The 21,611-nt window shown below is 35.8% G+C and overlaps 1 protein-coding gene across 2 annotated transcripts; it reads left to right on the top strand.

Moving 5' to 3' along the window:
- The first annotated feature begins 1,302 nt into the window (after positions 1-1,302).
- LOC128165708 (serine/threonine-protein kinase PLK1-like) lies at positions 1,303-20,753 on the top strand. 2 transcript variants are annotated; one of them, XM_052830494.1, is made up of 14 exons: positions 1,303-1,433; positions 3,792-4,276; positions 9,637-9,744; positions 13,141-13,257; positions 14,584-14,801; positions 14,920-15,015; positions 15,132-15,407; positions 16,988-17,099; positions 17,240-17,390; positions 17,499-17,573; positions 17,676-17,838; positions 18,453-18,582; positions 18,710-18,829; positions 18,980-20,753. In XM_052830494.1, the coding sequence occupies exons 2-14, from the start codon at positions 4,046-4,048 to the stop codon at positions 19,187-19,189; spliced, it is 2,007 nt and encodes a 668-aa protein (XP_052686454.1). In that variant the 5' UTR covers positions 1,303-1,433; positions 3,792-4,045; the 3' UTR covers positions 19,190-20,753. The 2 variants fall into 2 exon arrangements, with proteins under 2 accessions (XP_052686454.1, XP_052686453.1); XM_052830493.1 differs by lacking the exon at positions 1,303-1,433 and adding an exon at positions 3,221-3,405.
- The last annotated feature ends 858 nt before the right edge of the window (positions 20,754-21,611 follow it).

Below are 21,611 nucleotides of genomic sequence, written 5' to 3'. Positions count from 1 at the left end.
TTTTTTCTATCCAGCTTTTTTCCCACATTGACGATAATCTCGAGTGTCCTATTAAGCTTCTGAAATCTACACCCATTTTGTCGAAAGAGCAAAAAGTCTCGGATGACATATTTCCATTCAGAGAAGGTTTCTAATGAAAAGTTAATTATCATAATCATTTTCGCAAATCGACTTTCGCTCTGTATGTGAATGGTCCGCAACAAACGCTGGCTAAGAATTAGGAGGAGATGAATTTGATAGTTTTTGTCTGGTGATCGAGTCCTTAAAAGCTGAACACGAAACTGGACTCCCAAATCTGAGTGTGTTTGACGTAGGATAATGACTTCAAATCAAGAAATAAATAGAGGAGTTTCAATCAAATGCACCTCTGTTACGGTCGAAGATAGAAATTACACATGAGATAAACTGATAAATGGAAGAGATACCAAAAATGGCCCAATTTTATTTCCCTTTTAAAACAAATTGGGCTTTTTAATTTCATATTGAAAAACGATAGATTTGTACAAACTTTTAAATGAATTTTAAATGTCAACGGATGGGACATGGATTTAATCTTGAAGATATTGAATGCTACTTTAGTTTTCAAAAGACTCAAGATTGGTATGGATGAAAGTATTGATGGGTGCGGAAATTGTATGCATGCGATGATGCAGAGGAAATTATATTTGTAAATATCGGCTGTAAATAGATGTAGTTGTTATCTACGGGGTGTTTATTTTGGAATAATCCCTGTTCTAATTTATTATCGTATGGATTAGTGTTCTCTTAATCAGGAATTTGCTGAAAAAGTACTACACACACGTGACTGAGGGTTTTAGCCTCTTAAACCTCTAAAAATTCCAAAATATATTGAGCATATTATAGCAAAATAGAAAATCTCACTTCCAGATAAATCATTTCTGATACGGACTTGTAAGTACATATTTTGAATGATTCACTTTGTATACTTGTACAATTTGAAAATTATTACTTTCTCAGACCCTATGCCAAAAAGTTAAGTTTTGTGTGGTCATTTTATTTTCGGTCATCTCTCTACCTCAATGACTAACGTGAGAAAGAAAAAATAATTGGCACGTTGGTGGAATGGAGAATTAGATTTCGGTTTATAATAACAATGACTTTCTGATTTCGCATTTCAACCATATAGCAAAGTGCTTACTTGACGTAAGGAGCTGAAACGTTGAGTAATACGACTTTGAAAAGTTGATCCCTATTAATTTTCTTTGTGTGTGTGTAAAGCGATCTCTTCCCCCTCAGGGATAAGGATGGCGGATTTTCTGTGATTCAGAGGGGATCTGGGGCCAGGACACGCGCTAAATCACGCGCGAGCGGACCGGACTTGCGTGTACTTATACGCTATTATTAACATATTTCCGCTGTCTTCTGGCCATGTCTGGCTGGAGTTGATTTACAACAGTAAATTGCATCAAACAGTAAGTATGCGCATACAAGTATATCACGTGCAACTCTGCATGCATGCGCTCTGCCAGGTGTCTTATAAGTGGTTTTCTTATATATTTTTTTATTTGATTTCAAAATTTTAAACATACGTCATGCATATAGAAATATGTTTGCAAACAACATTCTGTTTTATTGGCTCTTTGTAACACAGTTTGTAACAGATTTTGAACAATATCAAATATGTTTTAATTAAAGTACTTTCACTTTGTATCTGGGGGGTATAGTAAACCATTCCATTTTTTGCCGATAGGATAATATGAATTATACATAAATTTAATTGTATTTATACTTGTAATATTAGTTGTTAATTAATATATAAAGTATTACAAGTACGCGATTTTCTATATCCTCTGCGTTGTGGCAGCACGCGCTGTAAACTGCATGTTTGGCGTATTCATCCCCCCCCCCCCCATGTTTGTGATGAGACTTCTCTTGGTGTCATAGCATATGAAAGAAAAAGCTGGCGTAACAGTGTGTCATAGTTGTTCACATTGGATAAAGGTATATAACGACAGGTAAAAGAATTTCATAAGTGTTTCCAATCAATCAAATCAATGAGGTCGTATTGACAGGTAAGCAGGTGATCAAAAAGACTGGGCATGCTCAAATCACGGTCCGCCATACAGCAAAGCAAGGCTAGATGGATATGATATTATACAAAGCTTGGATTAGCTTGTTACGTTGTTATAGAGGAATGCAACAAATTTTCACCCCCCCCCCCCCCCCCAACCACCACCAAAACAAAAAAAAAACTTTAAATTATTATCACTACTAAATATTTCTTATAAACTATTTAGGAATAGATAAAGTCAATCTATTGTGATAAATAGTTTAAACTTCATTACAACACCCCCCCCCCCCAAAAAAAAAAACCTCGAATTACTTCCAAATATTTCTTCTAGACTATTAAGGAAGAAGATAGTTGCGTTGTCTTCCACATCGAACAGGAAATAAGAAAAGATATTTTCCCTAATTTTTTCCTTCCCTTAAATAATTAACATTGGTTTCTTATGCAGGTTAAAAGATTTTCTAAAAATAAGTCAATTTGATAGGTTACTGTAAATAATACCGCTCGAAATTATTCATTGACATGGATGGTGAAATTCTCCCTTTTTGTGAAACTGAATTTTTAATACAATGATAAACACAAAGAAAATTAATCATGAAATGTGCTTAATAATAGCTTAATTACCGAAGACCAGAGGCTATAGATATCAATTATGTCATCAACAAGATAAAGAGACACGAAAATTATAACTGTGACAGGCTAAAAATACTCATGTAAACAAAGAAAATAAGGCTTACATAATCGTAAGTTTATTATGAATTTATAACAGAAAAAAAAGATACAAGAGACTTTTTCTTTATGTTGTCATCCTTCGAAAATAGTCGGGTCTATTTTTACACCTGTGTAATATCTTGTATCTGTATGCATGATAATGTAAAATAGGCGTGTATGTATTTAACGTTCGGTGGCGAAAATTTCCTTATATGGAAAATATGTCTGGGTACGGAATCTCACGAAGTAAGCTATTGTAAACACAATGACAACACAACGGCAAAAAATCAATATCTTCTGCAGAATTTTTCATCTAACGAAATCATATACTTAAGATGTATCTTATATCAGGCTGCATTTGATGCAAAAACTCGTAATTGCAATTGCACAGATAAATTTTACCTGGAAAAGGGGGCGTTTCCAGACACAGGTGAGGTACTAATTTTAGATATCATTACCTCTTCTCGCATGACAGCGCTCAAGTGGACTATAGTAAACCTGGCTGACCTGTTTCGCAAATCCGATTGTTATTTTGGAAATGAAAGTCAAATGGGACGGATGTGTGTGAACAGCACATTGTGTTAGTACTTCGTTTAGTAGTATATACTCGAGTATTTATAAGTCACGCTATAGGAATGGACTTAAAACTTCTATGATACAGACAGGTAAGAAAAATAATACACTTTATTGGGTCTATATCTCTTTTAAAAGCCGAACAACACCTCAACAAGGTAAATGATTCATGCCATAACGGTTAATATAGAGTTCTTTGTCGGGCACGAGATCTATGTGAATTTCTCACTGTGTTACAAATCTGTACTACACAGTCAATGCCCCACAGACCCCTGTCAGGGGGTGTTTTTTCTTTTCTTCCTCTCTCTATATGTTGTATACGTGTTGCTTGTTTTTAATCTCAGTTGAACTGAGGGAGATTTGAGATAACTCCATCAAAGTTCAAATCTCACCAAGGCGCTGCAATTTGAAGAGCTGAGTAGTGGCAAGTCTGAAACATATGTGGGTATTGATAGGAGTTCTGATCTCTTTTTTTCAGTGGTGATTTGATTGTGAACTGTCGCAGCTGCCGCCGATTCGGTCTGTCAGTTGGATTTTTTCCTCGCATATATACATCCAGAAGTAGATTTTTGACAACGATTTAAACCGTGTGAAAATAATACAGTGTGCCAACTAGCTTGGACTTTAGAGTTGGAATTTCCCAAAGAAAAATTCCAATTTTGTTCCGGTGTGTCCAGAGAATGAAAATAAGGTAGCGGGGTGGAAGCAGACGACAAAAAGGAGACGTCGCCAATGTCGGTGGATATACTACCCCCGAAGTTTTCTCAGATTCCCACAGCTTTCACCTACCCCCATCTACAGCAAATGAAGGAGGCACGAGCCCCCTCCCCGTTCGTCGTACATGGGGGGGTCAAGATTGACGATGCTAATACCAAAGTCAACATCAACAACTTTGATCCCAACTACATTGTGTACGACCCAACGTCAGACACAACCTACATCAGGGGCCGACTGCTCGGGAAGGTGAGTCGATTGATATTCCCCTGAATTATATTGATTTGGAGAACCGTGTGTTGACTGTTGTTGAGTATATCCTATACATTAACTACTGATCTCGAGACACCAGACAATTTGTAAATATATATGAGAGAGAGAGAGAGAGAGAGAATGAGAGAGAGAGAGAGGATAAAAAAATAAGTTTATTTCAGTCTGGGTTTTTCAAGTCAAGCAAATCTAGACACTGCTCTTTAAAATAATTGATTCGCTATGTAAATGCTTTAGAAAGCAATAGACATAAAAACGTTTTTTAAAACTACAACAACCAACAAAAATGTTCAATTTTTAATGAGGACACACGGTAAAACGGCAACCAAGTTTTACAACCTTGTATCAAACCTTGTGCAAGACAAAGATTACGTCTTATCAGAATTAGGGAGCGAGTTGGGTCGAACTTTCGCCCTTCTGGGAACAGACACTCCTATCTCTCGGATCTGAAAGCCTTGCACCGACATGTATATCAATTATATTAAAACTTTCCTGCTAAACTAAAATAAAAAAAGACAATAAAAATCTAAACTGTTTTTGTATCAAAGTTTGATAACACTTAAATACTGTGTACCGAAGTAAACTATGTATCTGAATGAAAAAGAAAGAATCCCCATATTTCACAGCTTATCTCGAATCTTTTTTTTCCAAGACAAAATATTGATATCACACGTGCATCTCTGCATAGACAGTTTTGTTTAAATCCATTTTTCACTTCTAGGGGCGCCCTCATAACGATAAATGCACCGGATATAAGACCTCAAAAAAGTGGTTTCTTCAAAATTTGTTTAACCCTGTTGATAAGGCCTTGTCAAAACTAGATCATCGATTTAAACGCACAGTCAAGAGCAAAAGTTGAGTTTGTTGGGTGGTTTTTTTAACCATGCAATGTCAGCAAGAAAGTTTAGAAAGACCCAGGGCCCACTAATGTGATTATGATAATACTAATTGAAATAATGGAGAAATACACATCATCTGACAAAGAATTCGGTATAAACTTAGCTCGTGGCAAAAATGTATATAAAAAACTTTTTCTTATTACAAAGGGATAAAGAAGCCAAAGAGTAAGTCAAGTGGGACAATGGACCGGCTCAAAATTCTTCTAGTATAACAAAGAAAAGAGAAAGAAAATATGAAGAATAAAGAAGTAATAAGTAAATTCCATTGTTAAGTCGCTTTAAATATTGTCCACTTGTTGCTCTAGGGAGAGATCAAGCTTACATTGAGAGAAGAAATCGCTTCAATACTTAACACGCGTTTTCCTTTGTCTTTTTGACACTTCTGAATTTTAATATTTATCTAAGAACTTAGGATGGAGCGTAATTTCATTTTTATTTTTCTCTTTTCTATGCCTCTCTTTCTTTTGTGAACTAAGAATCGATTTATATTCCTACCAAATCTGACGAATTTGTCACCTTAGCTTGTTTTTGTTCTCATAACAAATTACACAGACTCGCCACCATGGCCTTAAGATACCTTACAAAACCGTCGGTGGCCTAGAGCTATGTGTTGTGAATATCTATATACAAGAACCCTTGGGGATGTACTAACTTACATGTTTATAAATCTACTTTGGATAGAGCTATTAGCCCAAAATAAAACCCCATAGAGATGTAACAAGTTAAAAGGAGAAGGATTTCATCGAAATCTTCAGCAATTTGTTGAAAGTTTACACGGGTTCATTTAGGAGTCGAGAAGTTCTTTGATATTGCAATTAAACACTAAGTTTTTACTGAGTCTAGAGAGCAGTCGCGGATATAAAAATACCTTTAAGCGGTGCCATAAAATATAGACAAAACTCATTTTCGACTTTCATCCTATCATCCTTGGTCCGCGAAGAGAGGTTTTTTTTTCAAGCAATTAACCTGAAATGACGAAGATAAATAATTTCTACAACATTATCTGTATGAATTACCACTGATTGGAATCGAAACTCGTAAAACGTACAACCAAAAAAAAAATATTGAATGTTCCGGCAGAGAAGTCGATTTGGGTGTTGAAAGAAAACTTCATTTGCTAAAAGCTTACAACCATTAAACTGAAATCAAAACCAACATGAAAACGTATCGAATTATTAATTTGATATTTTGGCTGCTTGATGTGGCATGCAATGGAAAAGACGGGGTTGAGTCAGCGGACCTATTCAGGTGCCAGTGGACCCCGATCCCCTAATACAGTCATTGGTTCTTTCATTCATAAAGCCATCAAAGACAAATTATTGGTTAGCATTTACGTACACTTCCGTGGTTTTTATTGTCCCTGAATAAGTGACTTCAGATATCCAATGTATATGTACATAGGTAATATGATTAATTATATTTTTGCTATAAAGCAATTTTTGAAATACCGCATGGAAATAAAGGGATCCCAAATATCTCTAATGGCACAACTATAGAGAAATGGGCATGAAAAACTCTTGTAATCGAAATGCCAAAAACCGCAGGAAGACGCTTCTTGAAAAGAAAAATTGTCACAAGACACGACCAATTTTCTTCCGACATTTGCCTGATTTTTTGAGGTACCGAGGCCCTTCAAACATACTGCATAATAAATATACAAATGTTTTATGTCTCCTAGGAACGCGGGGTCGTGAGAATGTTTTTTAAAATATAAATCTAAATGAAACTCAGCTGCTTATAATTTATACACTTACGAAATCAAAGCAGGGTGCTCAAGGACGTGTTGTCATAGCGAAGGAGAAAAGCAGCCGTGCTTTGTAAACTTGAATTTGTTTTACAAATTTCGAACACCCCCTCTCTCTCTTTTTCTCTTGAAAGTAGGAAGCCCGTACCGTATGCCTAGAAGTTGTTTCGTTTTCAGTTTTTAATCGTATTTTATAAGATATATTCATCTGGAATTTTACAACAATTCGCAGCTAGAGGACAAAGTTTTCTTCCTAACGAACAAACAGTGTGTACCTTACACATACTGGGACAAGACAAGCATGAAGGAGATTTGGTTCATTCATAAAATGACAGATACTATACACTCCCCGTATGAAGCGATACGTGACGCGCCAAGATTATGCTTATGCTCAGATCTTAAAGGAAATTCATAAATAAAAACAACTTCAAAGAACAGATACCTTATATTTTAAGTTATTGAAACGCATTAATGGATAAAAACCAATGGCTTTATATATTCCTTTGAATCTTGATTTACTATTCCTCGTGCATAATTTGGAGGGGGGGATATTGATGAAGTGGGGTTTAACACCCACGGAAAATGGACTCGTGTGATTAAATCTATGTGGTAGACAAGTTTGTTTGAAATTTGAGTCATACACATTCTTGGCATATCTTCATAATAGACCACAGTCGATATATACATACATGTATAATATAGACATTAATCCAAAGTCTAAACCCATACCTGGCCATGGGAAAAAACAGATCACCGCGATCAAACAGAAATACTCGCGTTTTAAATGTAAACCTCTTAACCATTGAAATAGAAAAGCTTATATACCTAGAACGTTTTTAAAAGTTTGTTTACGCAGAAATAGAATAAAAGCGAAAAATTGTTTTTTTTATGTGTTGCTTTTGCTCGTATTTGTTGCAATTATGTGCGTTTTGTTTTCAAGCCTTTTTTTGGTCGTAATTTACTTTGATGTTGCGAATTTCATCAGTGCTATAAATAGTATCGATTGCTTACCTGGGGAGAAAAAGCCTTGACAATAATGTCACCTCAACATTCCTGCATAAGTAATGGGGAAAAAAACAACGATTTTACCTATCACTGACTTTTTGACCTTCTTTGTTTTCGCGAAAGAATTTTGAGAGAGAGAGAGAGAGAGAGAGAGAGAGAGAGAGAGAGAGAGAGAGAGAGAGAGGAGGGCTAATTCAGTTTGAGATACGGCTTACTCAGAAGCCCCCTGAGATTTTGCAAAATTTTGATCCTATCTCATATGATGAGTTATCCGTGTACCACGACGTTGGCTTATCTGGTTTTATATATCAAATATATAAACATGTACCACTGATCTAGGAGTTCTTCCCAAAATATTAGCTTTATGGTATTTATATGATAAACCCAAACTCTCCGTATCTCTTGACGTTCAGCTCCATCTTTATGATCCGTGAAACGTACGCTTGCAGCAGCATGTTCGCAGTCCCGGGAAATGTTTCGAATAAAAAAAATTCTAAACCGATGACTTATCAAAAAAAAAACCCTTAATGAATGCTCCCAGACCTTTTAATTAGAGTGCTGACAAAATCAGCTGACTTTGACAAAAGTATGGACTAATCATCGGTGCGTTCCATCTGAGCATTGTCGAGCATGCATACATCCCCAGGGATTTGTTTATTGCTTACGGGTGGCCCATCCGACTTCGGTATCCTTATTGTATTTTGGAATATCTTTTAGAATGTCACGCGAACATAATCAACTGGAAAAACAAAGGGAAACCGAGGAATAGAAACAATTTACATGGTCTTTTAAGTTCATTAAGAACGGACTGGCAAGATTGACTCTCCGATATAAGTGCATTCCATGCTTTCGTGGCATTTTTCGTAATTTTTTTTCCCTATGATTAAGCCGAACAGTCATCTTTTCCCTCTTGAAAACAATACTATACATACATGTTCGTCAGATATTTTCATGCGATCCAGGAAACGATATATATAAGTAAAATAAAAAAATCTGTAATGAATATCAAGATAAAGACCGTTTCGAATTTCCTTCACTTAATCATTTTACATACCGGTGCACACATAACTCGGAAGCAAATTAAGGGGGTTGTTGGGACAACAATAGGTAGCCTTTGTTTTCCTCTTGTCTGACTGTTTTGTGACAGAGGTATATTTTTTTTTATATCCAGCATGCAACACTATGAACATTTGAGTAGGGACACCTGCAAGTTTTGACGAGGACCAGGGTCTTGCTATTGAATGACAAGAATGTTTTGATGAATCGTACATCTGTTGTCTGTGATTGATTTTTTTGGGAGGGCTGAGATTTTTGTAGGAATTTTAACAATCAATGGCAAAATTGTCTCAGTCTTGAATTAAAAAAAAAAGACACCCAAAACGGATCTGTTATTTGTAGATGCTGATAAAAAAATTGAGGAATGCGTAAGATTTTAAATGATTTCCGCGACGACATTGCTAAAGGGTAGATAGTTTTGTCACTTGATAGTGCTTTTATCCTTTAATTGTTTTCCACCATCTTACTATCAATCAGAGCATATAATTTGATTAATTTATCTGATACAGTATATCACATCTGAGAGAGAGAGAGAGAGAGAGAGAGAGAGAGAGAGAGAGAGAGAGAGAGAGAGAGAGAGAGAGATGCAAGCTAGACGACAATTATAAAGTATTGTTGCTTTATTGTCTTTACAGGGTGGTTTTGCAAAATGCTACGAACTTCTGGATTTGAATACCAATAAAGTGTACGCTGGAAAGATCATTTCAAAGCAGCGACTCACTAAACCTCATCAGAGACAAAAGGTATGCATCTTGACTTTAATTTCCAGCCCTATTCAGCACAACCCAGAATACATGCAGTCTAGCACATGCTTTTGAATCTTGAATATTTTCTGATAACCGTAACGTACTATAAAATATATTCATATCAATTGCATACCATGCAAAACCATTGAAAACAAATTCGAATTTTACTGAAATGAAAGTGCACAGATTTTTTTTATCGTTCGAAAATGACCTAAATACACTTGCAGTAAATCTGCAGATAAACGGGCCGCGATTTTTTGATTTTTTTTTTTTGGGGGGGGTTGTATATTAATTCCAGTTACCAAGATGATCGGCAGCTTTTCCTCCCTATCTCAATTGACTTATCCAGAAGATGCAATACTTCATATTTCCATCTGTCGTAGTAATCGGGAAAGTTCATTTCCTGGAGAAATTTACGAGGGAGGGTAACAGAAGAAACGTAATGATTTTATCAGTCCTATCTAGCTAGGAGTGGAATAGCGCAATACATATGTCCAAGGCCATGGTGCTTTGATAAGATTTCTTTCCTAAAAAAATGCATTTAATGCCACAAAAAAGGGGGGAAAGAAAGAAGAAATCAAAGAGTAATGATTCATAGAATAAAAATATAAAAATCTGACGGTTCGAAGAGGTTTTTTTTGGCTCATTGGTGAATGAATAGGTTATTGGTTTCGGCTCTTGAAGGAACCTGCAATTGTAAAATTTGATAAAGGAATGAAAAGAGAACAGAAGAAAGACTTCCGTTTTTATAGCTTATTTTGCAGACATGAAATGCTAAAACGTAATGCTTCACGGGAAAATAAAAAGAATTCTAAAAGTTCTTGGGATTTTTTTTTTAATTTTATGAATGAAACAACTCTAGCTGGTTTCACCTCTTGAGGAAATCTGTGTAATTGTAAAATTGAATAAAAGAATTAAAAGCGAGGCGTAATTCAAATGTAACACGGGGACCATTATTGAGTAGCATGTTTTTAAGACGAAAGCAAAAACACCCCCTCCAAATGAATGCTGAATTAGCTACTTCAGACATGCTCAGAAATGTTGGGTAACGGTGTTAATCAAATAAAATGAATGAAATAGAAAGGGTACTCTCGGGAACACAGTGGACTGAAGAGCCGGAGATTTCATTGAAATCCCAAAACCAACTTGAATGAATCGGACAAACAAAGCCCGAATCCTTTGAAAATATTGATTGAAAGTTTTAAAATGAGTCACCCTGATTCGCCCGGAAGTCCAACCCACCCCGAAAAAGTGATTAGGGTCTTCTCTTGTGTTGTGTGTACCCGTATTCTCATTTTATCGGCCTGCCGTTCGTGAAGACTTCTTTTTCTTTTTCTTCTCTTAACGATGATATTTGTACAGGGGGAAAGCCATTATCAATCTTCCTTGGAGCGCGAGGTGGCCGCTATTGAGCAAACAGCGGGGTGTCTACCACCTCGGGTCACCCCGATAATTCATCAGTTTAAAAGTAACAGACGACAACTTGATTTCTGGGGCTACTACCCCGGTCGATGTCAACAAACAAGAAACTGTCAAACGTAAACACTGCAGGAAAAATTGTTACAAGTGATTCTTCTACCCCTATATAGATACATATAAAGGGTTTTTTTTTACTTCTTCTTAAACATTTTGGTTCCTCGCCAAAGTTTGCAGATGATTTGCAAGGCACCATAAAAATCTTCAACAAAAAAGACAATGGGAGAAGATGGTTTTAAATTTACAATTCATTTACAATAAAGTAATGCCAGTTTGTTTTGGCCACACTAACCCCCCTTCTTCATATTTTATTGATACACACATGCATGTCCAGTGGTCATTTATTTACATTTTGACTTTTATCAGGTTGATTTTATGGCTACTTCTATACCTGTTCTGTACAAGTCGCACACGAACGTTAGACCCAATACTCTGAATAATTAATGGCTGTTAGACATAATACAGTCACACAGGGTTTCTTTGATGCCCATCAAATGTAGTCTTTTTTTCCCATGCAATTGTTGGTAACATGCCTTCCGGTAGATACACGAGACAGAGGGTTAGACCTAATATTGCTTACATTGCTATCGATCGAACCCCCCCCCCCCCCCATCCCATTTTTGTATACTAATTACATATAAAAGGATTTGCAAAAAAAGTGTAATACAAGCCGCTTTAAAACTTACTAATCTGGTAATCACTTTAAATACTATTATTTAATTCATCTCTCTTATGGACTTTTTGAGACATTATTGATTGACCATGTATAATGCAACAAAAAAAATCTTTAACCCACTTGGAATGTATACGAGTAGGCCGGCTATGTTTACAGAATATCGCGTCTTTTATGGACCCTGACCACGCATGTTCTACATGGAAATGTTATTTAGTCTGCTGTAAGACACATATCATTATTCAATAATAACCGCATAAAACGGTAATAACGATTTGTATCTGTAATGATGACCGCTCTACATTGTACAGAAAACTACCATTACAGACCCCAAATCTCTACTCCCTTGGTCCCCATTAAGGTAGAATAACCTACTTCTGAGCTATGGGAAATTAATTTTTTTTTTTTCATCCCGGTCGGTAAAATCCGTGTTTATTAGCTGTTTTAAGCTATCTTTTATTGCTAGGCGCGTTCATTAACATAACGTTTCGACAAAATTTTGCTGACCATTAGTACAGAAAATTGGAGGTTTTAAAGAGAATTTTACTGCCTCTGAAGTTAAACAAAATCCATCAATTTACTTCTTCTCTTAACGGTTGCTCTCGAATTTCTTTATTGTGGCCCAATCAATTTTGATCTTTATACTTAGCAGGTCGGTAGTAATGGCAGGCTCTCGGGTTTTTTTTTTTGTCCCGAAGTCATTTGATATGGACCCGTGTACCCGGAAAGTCAGTATTGTAGGTCTTTAAAACAAAATTTGTCGAACAAAAACACCTTAGAGTTGATTTACGCCGTTTATCCGTTCTCTATTGAACTTCGGTGTTATGTCGTCTGCAATGAAGTATTACAATGGCAAAGAATAAAAAAAAAAAGAACAAATAAAGCTCTACCTCCCCGACGAATCACCATGTTTACAATAGGCAAAAAAACACCTCATAAGCAATAGTGATTTTGACAGATGAAGAACAAGATATTCAGTTCTAGTTAAAATAGAACCCATTGGAACAAAACACGTTTCTACCTTAAGATCATGGCGACTTGCAAAACGTGTATGCTAAATTTACTTTGTCTCATTACTTTGTCCTCGAGAAGCAAATTAACAAAGAGACCTTTCATTTGTATAATTACAACTTTGCTTCTATAAGAGGGTTTTTGTGTGCAAAACATTGTAACACAAAGTGCCTCTAGAAGGGGGGTCATGGGGAAGATGGTATGATTGAACTTTTTTATTCTTTGTCTTGCAGATTGCCAGAGAAGTCGATTTGCAGAGGGACCTGTCGAATGATCATGTTGTGGGCTTTCACAGTTACTTTGAGGACGAAGACAATGTGTACATTGTGTTGGAGAATTGCAGTAGAAAGGTATAGAATGCAACATCATCACGTCCCACCCTGTCATTAGTGGAACCCTCTTCTATCCTGTCATTAGCCCTGTCCCTTTTCTCTGCTTCAGCAATATTAAATAAAAATGTCTGTGTTCTCAGGGCCCAAACACAAACAACGTCCTCTTCATCCCATAAGAACACACTTTAATAAATTACTACAATATTATCATCTATAAAATGATAAACACTTTTTTTTAAAGTTAGAAACGTTGTTCGGAAGTGGGATAAAGATGGCAATAAACTCGGTGTGCTCAGCAAACAATGGCTCCCCTCTCTATCCTAATTACATGCCCTTCATATTTCAACAAAGACCTTCAAAATTTATATTACTCTCTTTTCTATAATCCTTGTTGTTGTAATGGCGTACCGAAGATTATAATCGGCATTGTTAATAATATACGCAGACGATATATATTCATTGTACCGAGAAATAATTGTATATTAAGAAAGGGACCCATCTATCTTTTTAAGGTTTATTTCATATGAGGTATATATTTAATACGAAGTATAATAAAAAATACGAACAAAAAAAAATCTCAGAGTTCAATAGTAATTGGAAGTTCACAGTTTGTTATTTTTTTCATCTTGTTGCGCATTCTGGAATAAAGATTAAAAATGCAGTCAATTGTTCAATATCACATATTGTCTCAACATGGCAGTCTTTGCTTTGTGCAGAGCTTACAGATAAAGGTTTAAATATCTCTCTCTGAAAAGCTGTGCCCGGATTGTCATCGTTTGTAATATGTTCTGTGTGTGGTGAAACACTTGTGAAGTATAAAAGATTACTGATCTTGGTGCAACAAATACCCCACAATGTTTAATTTGCTGATAGTCCTGCATATTTAAGATACCAGTCTTAGTTTTTAATATCGAGCATAGGATATCTGGAATTGCAAACTCATGGTGGTTCTTTTGAAATGTTGTTAATGGCAAATGAACATCAATTCTGAATTTTTTTTAGAGGTCTGCAAGCTCCCTGATCCCTAATTAATCTGCCTTAAAAATTGAACAAAAATTATATTCTTAGCCATGATCTATTATAAAATGAACTTAGTAAAGAAAAAAATTCTAAAATATTCACTAAAAAATTTAATATTTACCTATAGCTTTTTGCAGAACTCTTTTAATTGGGGAGATTAATATAGTCTAAAAATGGCCTCGACCACCCATCCCTCTTAATGTTGACTTGATAAAGGAGAGGTGATCTTGGATGTATACTTAATTTGTAGTCAAGATATTTTATTTTCAACACAAAACCCAAATAAGTCAGTTTCTTTGACGATGAATTATTATTATTTTGCAGTCACTGGTTCACATGTTGAAGCAGAGAAAAACTCTAGCGGAACCGGAAGTCCGTTACTACCTGAATCAGCTGGTGGAGGGAGTCAAGTATATCCACAGCAAAAACATCATTCACCGTGATCTGAAACTGGGCAACATGCTGCTGAATGAAAAGATGCAACTCAAAATCGCAGATTTTGGATTAGCCACAAAAATGACATACGAAGGCGAAAAGAAAATGTAGGTTTTTTGTTCTCCTGAATGCACTTCTGAAATCTGTTTGATAGGGTATCTGATAACTGGTGAGTAACACTAAAAAATAAATCTAGTAACACAAGATATTGTTTTATTCTTGAAGGACTGTTTGTGGAACTCCTAATTACATTGCCCCAGAGGTTCTGCAGAAACGCGGTCACAGTTATGAAGCAGATGTTTGGGCAATTGGATGTGTTGCGTAAGTAGAAACACTTCAAATCACGATTTCTTTCAATGATCGTATCATAAAACTTAAAAATCGTGCTGTATTTGAAAACATAATGATGAAGATTTATTTTGTGTTTGTCTCCTCAGATATGCCTTGCTAGTCGGACGACCTCCTTTCGAAACCTCGACCCTAAAAGAAACTTACGTCAGAATTGCGAACAACAATTATACCCTCCCGCAAACCATGTCAGTTCCCGCGCAGAACTTTATCCGCCAGTGCCTGAATCACGAGCCCGAACTTAGACCAAGTCTTAACGAGCTCGCTAACCACGAATTCTTCAGCTCTGGTCTCCTGCCTAGGACTCTTCCGTCCTCTTGCTGTACCACCGTGCCAAAATTCCCCGTGTACACCAAGTTTAACAGGTTAATATGCTAATTTCATTTTTTTTTTTTAAATTCAGGAACATTAACGAAACATCAAAGTTGGCATTATTGAGCAAAGGCTTTTATATCAAACCATTAATGATTTATATATCGAACATCATTTTTCTGTAATCGTGACATAAATTTATAAAAATGTTGGTAAATTTAAATGTAAATGTCATTATTCCCTGCGTCTGCATTTTTCTTCTCCTGGCGGTTTAAAAAATTTAGAAAAAAAATAATGGTGGGCAAGCGATCAAGAACGTTAATAAGATAAAAATGTTTCTTTGTACAGGAAGATTGCAGAAATGCTCTGCAGAACAAGAGAGAGCAATAATTAAAGCATTTAAAAGTATGCAGACAATTTTAACAAGCGCTGACATTACATTTATTTGAAGGCATGTTTATACACATGGTTCATCCGATTAGGAAGATTAGAAACAGATAAGTTAAGCATATTTACACGTTTGCCCTCTACCCCACAAACATTTTTGTTCCCAGGACTATCATTCTTGTCATTTGCTGCAAACGTACTTTCAAATCTGTCGCGTAGTCTTTGACATGATATGTTAGACAGGGTATCCGGTATCCCTCTAGCCCTGACTCTGTGGTTACACCCCAATGACTTTTGTCATAGTTTAAGCAAGATAGGATAAGTCATTGCAACGATCGAAAGCGTCAGAACTTCAGAAGCGTGGCTCTGCATTCATGGATCTAGAAATTCCCCTCGGGTTTGTGGTGTGGTGTGGTTTGGTTGGGGGGGGGGGGGGGGCGGGGGGGGGGGGTCAGAGGGGAAAATTTTGTTTGCCACATAGGGTCCATGGTCTAATATTTCGGATCTCTTGTTAATTTAATAAGTTTGAATTTTTCAAGAGCGATGGGTTTGGAACCAACTCCAACCCACTCTGATCTGTTCATGCTCTGACAGCACCTGAAAAAGCCTTTTGGTCAAACGGGTACATGGAAAATGTCGATGAGGTCGCGACAAATTAACCTCGATTGTTTTTCAAAGCACATGAATGAGAGAGTCAATATTTACCTGGCCAAGATAAAACCATCATTTGGTCGTCATTGATGAACCTTGAACATAAAATATCAGATAATTTCTGCGGCTATAATTGTTCCGTCGCAGCTGTTACTTGATCGTAAAGAGCTTCTGAAAAGCTCTTATTTTTATTGGTACGAGATATTATCCCGTCTTTCGAGCTTCCATAAAACAAACGTGACCATTTGAGTGACCCGAAAAATGAAACACACATCTGTTGTTAAAGTGCAAACCTTTCCATGCGAAATCATGCCAACATTAAAGTCAATATATATTTGCATTTCATGGCCTCCAAATCATTAAAAAATTTTACAGACGTTTTAAACTTCACGTCTATAAGCCGTAAATGATTTAGATTGCCGTTTGGGAAAAACGGCAAAAACTTAAGATTAATAACACAAAAACATACAATCAAAATTTGTATACCTAATATACTACAAGTATTCTTGCATGACGTTTATGAGCAGGTTGATTTGTTTGTTTTGGGTTTTTTAAGTGTTCAATATCAACAATATCAACGATTTTGATTTTGCAGACCAAAGTCGTATGCTGTCCCAGACAAACCGGATGTTGTGGAACGTGTGACGTCACCACTCCGAAACATCGAAATCCAGACTGATCCCAGACATGAACGACAGACAACTGAGGTCAGATCATTAAATCGATCTGAATCCCAATACATCAATATCTATCACACCTATTAACTTCTAATTATAATCAATTAGGTTTAATCGTCATGTTTGCAATTTGCAAAATAATGAACTGTTTCAATCTCTCTTTTCAACAGCTAGCAGAGCGCATCGCTTCCCCTCCCCCTTTTCCCTCAGTCAAGTCCCCCATCACGGTGTCTCCGCCGACTTCTTTCCCGACCATGAAGTCTCCCGTCAGAGAAATGGTCGGTGAGAGAGGCAACCGTTCAGAATCACCCCCAAGTAGAGGTATGTCAATCATATTTATTTTTGATCATCAATGAGTGTGTCCGATTTTCCCTTGTCTTTTTTTAATAAAAAAAAACCATATAATTTTTTCACTGCTTTTTTCTGTAGAATCATCTCCGAAACCTCGCTCAGCAGTCACACTGCTTGATGTTCTGAACACCTGCTTGGAACACATGCCCAAAGGTATAATGACCATCAACTACCTTACCGACCCGCACCCACTTTATAAAACCCCCGATATCGAACAATGACGAGTACATTTACTATCATTTGTTTATACTTCAGATGTCCGTGAAAATCCCTCATCCATATCGGATTCCAATATCGTCTGGGTGACCAAATGGGTGGATTATTCCAACAAGTACGGTTTTGGATTCCAGCTCTCCAATGACGTCATAGGTGTTCTGTTTAACGATACTTCCAGAATCGTGATGTCACCAGATGGAAGGTAATTTCCTTATGGTTACTATTTGTGTATCATGTGGCTATAGCTACCGAGTTGACAAAATTTATTTCCGCAATGCCATTGTTTGTTTATTAGCTCTGTCATCAATGCATTCTGCGATAGATACCCTTTGTGTTTCTAATAACGAAATACCTGTGGTTTTGGGTTTCGGGACCACTTGATGACCTGAACAAAATCTTCTTACGTTCTAGTTAATACATTATTCAAATACTATTGTCAAAGTGTTATTCCAAATATTTATCAATTTATATATTGGGCGGAAATTTAAATGCAAATTCTTCCGGTAAATGGAGAAAGCAAGTGAATAAGGGAAACATTTCTAAATAAGAAAAATTCTACATTTTAAAAAAAAGTAATTGAAAGAGGCGTGAAGATGGAATGCCACAGGAAACTTTTTCGTTTAAAAAAGAATTCATGGGAAAATGTTAAAGAATGAATCTCATTGACAATGAGCCAAAAGTTCTTTTTTATAACTGAACAAAACAACAATTTTGACTTTTAACAAATAAATAAAAGAATTAAAATGTCAGTTTCTTATGTTACGAAAATATAGCCAACACTGCCATATTTACAGTGTATATTTTTGCTTTTGATAGGGCCGTTCAGTATTTTGACGTCACAAACAAGTCGTCATCATACACCGTGGAGTGTGTCCCGGAGGAATTGGAGAAGAAAACCACCCTCCTTCTGTACTTTGCCCGCTACATGGACGAACACCTTATCCAGGTTAGCGCCATATTTATTTTTTTAGATTAAATCGTACTTATCAAAATCTGAAATGAAATTAGTGTACCATTTCAGGAAAAAAACTTTAAAATGTACATTTAATTATTCCATTTCTTTGACTTTTCAGGGAGGTCATGTTGAGCTTTCCAAAGACTCGGACGATTCCTGGTATGGGAACGTTTACCTGAAGAAGTGGTTCAGAACCTCCAAAGCCATTGTCCTCTATCTTAGTGATGGAACCCTGCAGGTACAGCAACGGTTTATATAGGATCACATTAAGTCACGTGACTTTGAATCAATAGTCACGTGGCATGCATAAATTTTCAATTATTATGTAACTTGAAGTTACTCACCTGCAATGTGTAATTTTGTGATATTTATTTTTTGATAATTACAGGTTAATTTCTTCGATGATCACACCAAAATCATAATGAGTTACATGAAGAATGACTACTATGTGACCTATATTGACCACGAGAGAACTGCCAACACCTACTGCATGATGCAAATCATCCAAGATGGCTGTCGCAAGGACATAGTGCAGCGAATGGTCTTCGCAAAAACGATGCTCAAAAACTTAGTGGATATCGAGGGAGCGGATATTTAAGACGACTTTCTGATATCAGCTGGATATATATTATTAATATATCAAAAGTGCCTCTGATATCAAAATATCACGTCCCGTTTGTCTTTCAAAGGAGAATTTATTGAAAATTTATCAGTCAAACCTTAATATAGGCATTATACAAGCCATGCAGTGTAGACAGTGTGCCTATACGTGTCTATTATTATAGACAATTTATAGTCTCTTTTTAGTGCCTTGTTTGTACATTGAAAAGATCTCAGACAGATAACCGATTTTCTTACTGAATTGGTGCATAATAATTAATTAATATCTAATTAATTAGCCTAGATTAACAGTAGTTTTAAAAACGAATCTAACCTTCTATAGTATAGAGAAATCTATTGTACAGTGGTTTGATTTTGCTCTGAGGGGGGGTTTAGAGATTACTATTGCAATACATAAGAGGACGTTTTTGTCTCAAACTCTTGATATAACCGTCCCCTTACTACATGCATTATCAACAACATGCAAGGTGCTATACTTGTAAGCTGCATGGGGGAAGATACACGTTACGGACCACGCACTATTGGGGAAAAGGTGTGGCCACGTACATCTATATTGATATGCAATAGAGATTTGGAAAATGTTGGAAGAAGCATTCCTGCCAAACGTGTGTAAACTAGTTCTGTCTGCATTTGTGTTTTAAACTGATCAGGAAGAATTTCAGTTGCAACTGATTTTTTTGTACCTTGCATTTTGGGCGTTAAACGCCGGGGACAGACTAGATTGAAATTGGATTAGCATGTGATAATAAAACTCGCGGACCAATACATACATTGATCTCATATTGGAAGCCTGATTGGGAAAAAATGGGCATAGATAATGCCATTTATATTTTTTTCATTCTTTGAACACCTGTGATGATTTTTGTGTACATTGTTGATTTTTTTTCTCTCGGTTAAACCTTGAACACGCTATGGGTATATTTGTGTGTTAAAGGGACTTATTTGTCTTTCTTTCTTTCTCCCTCCTTCCATTGCTTTATGATTTAAACCGATCACGGATCCTGATTTTGTTTCGAGATAGTCCTGTTTGTGGTTTCGATGATGTCACATTTTTTTTCAGTTTAGACGTCTGTAGCAATATTCATTAAGCATATTAAAACTCTATGCAATTGCATATATGTGCATTGTAGGTTTGTGACAAAATTAATAGATTACTGCTGTTTTATATGCTGAGATCTCATTTCTGTTAAAGAAAAGAAAATCTTTCGTCTTTCGTTAAAAACAACTTAAGTTGTGTCTTTATTTTATTTTTATTTTTTGAACACATGTAACCTAATATTTATGCAATATGTTAAGCCATGCAATATGCCTTTGGTATTCTCCTCTTTTTTTTTTACCCACAATACATTATAACAGGAAATATCAATATTAGTATGTCTGTATGCATGCAAAGAAACTTCATCCTACATGTTTATGGACTGCATTTCATTGTGTAAGATAATTGTGTGTGACTGAATGCGAAATTCTTTAAAAAGAGTGATTTGTGTTTGAAAAGGGTTTGTTTCCTTATCTAAATAATAAAAAAGTCTTGCAATAATTAACTGGGATTTTTATTTCTTTTTCCGGGAGAGATTTGAGAAAGAGCAGTTCTATAATGGATTTTCCATTTAAAAGACTGTACCAAAGCACCTTATCATATTGATAAAAGATTCTGTTGGATATTGTTCTGTCTTTAGCTATGATTGCATATTAAAATTGATAGATTTATTCAAGCTAAGCACTTGTACTAATTGATACTGTGTTGGCAGATTTTTAGGCGACATATCTTGAAAGGCATAACGTTAAGCGTAACACATTAACAAAGAACATAAATTCTCTTTTGAAATGTTGAAGTGGTTTTGACAGGGAAAAATTATATATACAAGTGCCAATTTAAAAAACAAAATCGATCAAAACAACTATTTTGGCAAGTTAAATTTTAAATAAGGTACCATTGACCTGTGAAAAAAATAGGTTAATTCCAAACTTATAAATGAAAAGGTTTGGTATAAGGTACCCATAGAGTGCATTATTTTATATATAAAATGAATAACCAAACGATTTAGTAACACAAGTAAATAGCGTTTTAGATATTTCAAAAAAATTATACTAAAACTAAAATGTTATATCATTTCTCTCATGCTTTTTTTTTTTAATTATCAAATAAAAACAATGGAGGCTTCAAATTCATTGTTGTGCGTGAATAAACACTATGAACAATATACTAGTAAATTGCTCGCTATTTCCAAACCCCTTTCCCCAAAACAAACTAAAACGTACACGCATGCTTACTTTCATTGCATAAACATTTCATTTCATGAACAACATTGAAAAGTTTACGAGAAAAATAACACAAACACAGTGCAAAAAATGGGGGTACATTATTGTCTAGTGCTTGGAATCCAATGCCTGTCCTGGTA

This window comes from Crassostrea angulata, chromosome 10, assembly GCF_025612915.1.
Source record: "Crassostrea angulata isolate pt1a10 chromosome 10, ASM2561291v2, whole genome shotgun sequence".
Lineage (NCBI taxonomy): Eukaryota > Metazoa > Mollusca > Bivalvia > Ostreida > Ostreidae > Magallana > Magallana angulata.
The sequence above is the reverse complement of the archived record's forward strand: the minus strand, read 5'-3'. Positions and strand labels throughout refer to the sequence as shown.

Excerpts from the sequence above, each read along its gene's own strand:
- LOC128165708 (XM_052830494.1), top strand. The coding sequence starts at position 4,046 with ATGTCGGTGGATATACTACCCCCGAAGTTTTCTCAGATTCCCACAGCT. Across the intron at positions 15,016-15,131 it reads TGGGCAATTGGATGTGTTGC|ATATGCCTTGCTAGTCGGAC; the intron begins GTAAGTAGAAAC and ends TTGTCTCCTCAG. Across the intron at positions 18,830-18,979 it reads TTAGTGATGGAACCCTGCAG|GTTAATTTCTTCGATGATCA; the intron begins GTACAGCAACGG and ends TGATAATTACAG.